Raw genomic sequence first — 3,951 nt, 5'->3', positions numbered from 1 at the left:
CTCCATACTATGTGGTGGTCGGGGGGAGTGACCCCCACACCTCAGCTGGCCTGGGCCTGAGGAGGCGCCTCCATCCAGCCTGTCTTCCCCCAAATCTTGGGCTCTGGGAGGCAGTCTGCGCCCAGCTGTTAGCCCGGAGCTGCGGCTGCCTTTCGCGGCCGCCATTAACGAGTGCTAGCCGGTGTTAACGAGCTGAGCCTGGGGAGGAAGTGTGATGGGGATGGGGGGGAGGATGGGAGGAGTGGGGGGAGGATGGGAGGAGCGGGGGTGGGCGGGAAGCCTTTGGCAGCTCACGGAGGACCAGCTCCCCGCCGGAGTCCTCCCCTGCACAGCGGGCTCCGTGGTGCCGGCCACACGGGGTCGTTGTGAGCACGCCTGGAGAGGCTGTGGGAGCCCGGCACGCGGAGCCCAAGACCCCGGGGCGGTCTCATCACTGCCGCCGCCCCGGCTCCACTGCTGTGAGCTTGGCCTGCCCCGAGCTCCAGGGAGGCAGCGCTGTAGTGGACTCTTGGGCCACCCACCGACTGTCTCTGACCAGACCTGCAGGGTCTCCAGAGGGTGGTGAGGGTCAGGGCGGAGGGGGCAGTCTCTATCCCAGGCTCAGGTGGAGGGGTCTGGGATCCCGGGGGCCTGGGGAGGGGGCTGTCGGGGACAGGGGTGAGGTCCTGACCGGCTCTGCCCCTCCCCCAGAGATCCGAGAGGCCTTCAAAGTCTTCGACCGCGATGGCAATGGTTTCATCTCCAAGCAGGAGCTGGGCACGGCCATGCGCTCCCTGGGCTACATGCCCAACGAGGTGGAGCTGGAGGTCATCATCCAGAGGCTGGACATGGACGGTGAGCCGCGCCCCTGCCTGTTTCCTCAGCCCTCACCTGCGGGGGGCACCGGGGAGCCAAGTCTGGACCCTGAGCCCCCAGGACTGAGCCCACAGGGGTCCTTTCACTCTCACAACTCCGGGTCAGCCCCAAGCCCATGGCAGTTTGCAGCCGGGTCTGGCCCCATTTCTCAGCTGGACGGCTGAGGCCAGACAGAGTGTGACAGCCCCAGCTATACCCAAGAAGTTGGAGACTCTGTACCTCTGTATTCCAAGAATTTTTCTTTCTTTGGCCGTGTTGTAGCTTGTGGGATCTTAGTTCCCCAACTGGGGGTTCAACTCGTCCCCCCTGCACTGGAAGCAAGGAGTCCTAACTACCAAGAAAATTTTAAAGTACAGAAAAGTAAGAATATCTACTAAATGGGCTTCCCTGGTGGCTCGGTGGTAAAGAATCCGCCTACAAGGCAGGAGATGGGGCTTCGATCCCTGGGTTGGGAAGATCCCCTGGAGAAGGTAATGGTAACCCACTCTGATATTCTTGCCTGGGAAACCCCATGGACAGTGGAGCCTGGTGGGCTACAGTCCCTGGGATTGCAAAGAATCGGACACGACTGAGCGACTAAACAATATACTAATATGCCAGTTCCCACCACCAAAAAAAAGAAAATCATTAGTTGTGTTTGCCATCTGGCTTTCCATGAAGGAAAACCTCCTAAGCACCAGGAAGGCCCAGTCCTCTCCTCCCAGTCTCCTCTGGCCCTCCCACGCCCCCTCTCCACAGGGACAGCACGTGCCCCCCTGAGCGGGTGGTCCCCCATCCTGAGCTTCGTTTCCTGTGTGTTGGGGGGAGGATGTCGGCCCTACACCTGCTCCGGGCAGCAGCGTTCGGGGTGAAACATGTCTCCCACGGGCGAGGCCAGTCAGGGCCCGCCTGCCGCACCCCAGCCCACACACACACCTGTCAGGTGGGGCCTCCGCACACTCGTCAGCTTCAGCGTCAGCCCGGAGCCTGGTGCGTGAGGCTCCGAGGAGGGACTCCCTGGGTCCCCGGCTGGCCCGCGGCGCCCCGGTGCGGCCTCCCAGCTGACCGGGACCCTGCCCACTCCAGGTGACGGCCAGGTGGACTTTGAGGAGTTTGTGACCCTCCTGGGACCCAAGCTTTCCACCTCGGGGATCCCGGAGAAGTTCCACGGCACTGACTTTGACACCGTCTTCTGGAAGGTACACCCTGGGTGACTGGAGGGCTGTACTGGGGCCATCGAAGGGTCGGGCCCACGCTGTAAAGTGGGGGCAGTGACGCCTCCAGGCTTGTCCCCTGGGCCAAGGGCTTCCCTGGGGAGGCCACTGGGTTGAGGACTCAAGGAGAGGGGTGAGTGGTTCCCAGCCCTCCGGGACCTAGAGGCTCGTCGCCGGCTTGTGTGGCCGCAGGGGCTGGGTGGGGACGGTGTTGGTATTGGTGGCTGTGGTGGCCGTGGCCAGAGCACCGTGTCTCCCCTGCACCCAAGTGCGACATGCAGAAGCTGACCGTGGACGAGCTGAAGCGACTGCTCTATGACACCTTCTGTGAGCACCTGTCCATGAAGGACATCGAGAACATCATCATGACGGAGGAGGAGAGCCACCTGGGCACGGCGGAGGAGTGCCCCGTGGACGTGGAGAGTGAGTGACCCCCCGGGACCCCCGGGCGGGGCAGGGGCGGAACCGGGCTGGGGGTGGGGAGCGCTGGGGGCCGTCCTAGTCTACGCCAGACGCCACGCCTCCACGCGCCCCTGCGGAAGGGCAGGCGGCCCCTGAGTCCATCGCCTGGCTGTCCCTTCTGTCTCTCTGCTGCTCCCCGGTGGCGGCGGCGGCCACAGCCTGCTCCAACCAGCAGATCCGCCAGACGTGCGTGCGGAAGAGCCTCATCTGCGCCTTCGCCATCGCCTTCATCATCAGCGTCATGCTCATAGCGGCCAACCAGGTGCTGCGCAGCGGCATGAAATAGGCGCCTGGTGCGCAGGGCCGGGGGCCGCCCGCACCGCCCCGCCCCCGCCCGCCGCCCTGCCGCCCGCCCCCGCGTGTCCTTCAGGGCCTTGCATGGGCCGTGGCCCCGCCGTGGAGGGCCCGGCCCCGCCTGCACCCTGCGTGCCCCACCCTGGCCTGCTGTCCCATAACACCAACTCTTCCCGCTGTCCGGGGCGGTGGGGGGCTCCGGGACGTTAACAGGAGGAATCTGTGCAGGGCCCGGGAGCTGCTGGGCTCCCGGAGGCAGGAGGAGGCTCTGTGTGCCCAGCCGTCCCTGAGGGGTGCCCGGGGCCGTGCAGGGCTGTGCAGGGGGTAGGAGGTCTCCCCCTGGAGTGGGACGAGGCCGGGGTCTCCTGGGCGCTGGGCCCTGCAGGCCTGAGGAAGCCCGGCCTCTGCTGAGTTCCTCCCTGTGACCTTCCCTAGACTCAAACCAGCCTTTGTCCTCACACTAGAGAATCAGCCCATTTCAGAGAGGAGGAGTCTGAGGTCCAGAGGGCTCCCAGAGTTGGCCTCAGCTCCCCCCATCAATGGTGATTTTCAGGAAGGGCAGAAGCTCACGAAAGATGGAGCCCGGTAGCCACCCCACCTGTTGGGCGCCCCCACCAGAGGCCCAGTGACAGGGGGCCTCATTGCCTGCCAGCACTCAGCACAGCATCTCGACCTGGCGTGCAGGCTGGGCCGCGGACGCCCTGGGCCGCCTGTGTGGTCTTCCCACCCATCAGGGGGCTGGCTCCTCCAGGGTGGAAGCCCCCCTGATGTCGGTGCTGGGACGCTCAGCCAGGCTGCTCGCCCCAGCCCAGGGCCCGCCCTCTGGGGGTCTCACCCACTTCTCCACACCATCCAGGCCGGAGACCGGCTCCGAGCCCCGCCCGAGCTGTGCCACCTCGTGCTTGGCACAGGTGGATGCGGGGGCCGGGACGGCAGACCCGGTCCTCAGCTCCCCTCCCCAGATCCGGAGCCACGCCTGGTCTGGACCAGTCCTGCCCAGCCACACTGAGCCTCCGCCGCCCCCCAGGGAGAGAAGGGCAGCAAGCACCGGTCAGGCTGGAGAGGACCTCACCTCGCCCATCTCCCGACCCAGGGCCAGAGCGCGGAGCAGAGGGCGCCAGGCGAGGGGCAAGGGCAGCCACGCCAC

General features: G+C 65.9%; 1 protein-coding gene across 1 annotated transcript; it reads left to right on the top strand.

The window, feature by feature from the left end:
• The first annotated feature begins 232 nt into the window (after nucleotides 1-232).
• Nucleotides 233-2,796, top strand: CABP7 (calcium binding protein 7). The gene is made up of 6 exons (XM_061140683.1): nucleotides 233-241; nucleotides 333-561; nucleotides 691-834; nucleotides 1,921-2,033; nucleotides 2,318-2,471; nucleotides 2,669-2,796. The coding sequence occupies exons 1-6, from the start codon at nucleotides 233-235 to the stop codon at nucleotides 2,794-2,796; spliced, it is 777 nt and encodes a 258-aa protein (XP_060996666.1).
• Nucleotides 2,797-3,951: the final 1,155 nt, after the last annotated feature.

The sequence above is a fragment of the Dama dama genome, chromosome 5, assembly GCF_033118175.1.
Source record: "Dama dama isolate Ldn47 chromosome 5, ASM3311817v1, whole genome shotgun sequence".
Lineage (NCBI taxonomy): Eukaryota > Metazoa > Chordata > Mammalia > Artiodactyla > Cervidae > Dama > Dama dama.
This window is presented reverse-complemented; position numbering and strand designations above follow the sequence as displayed.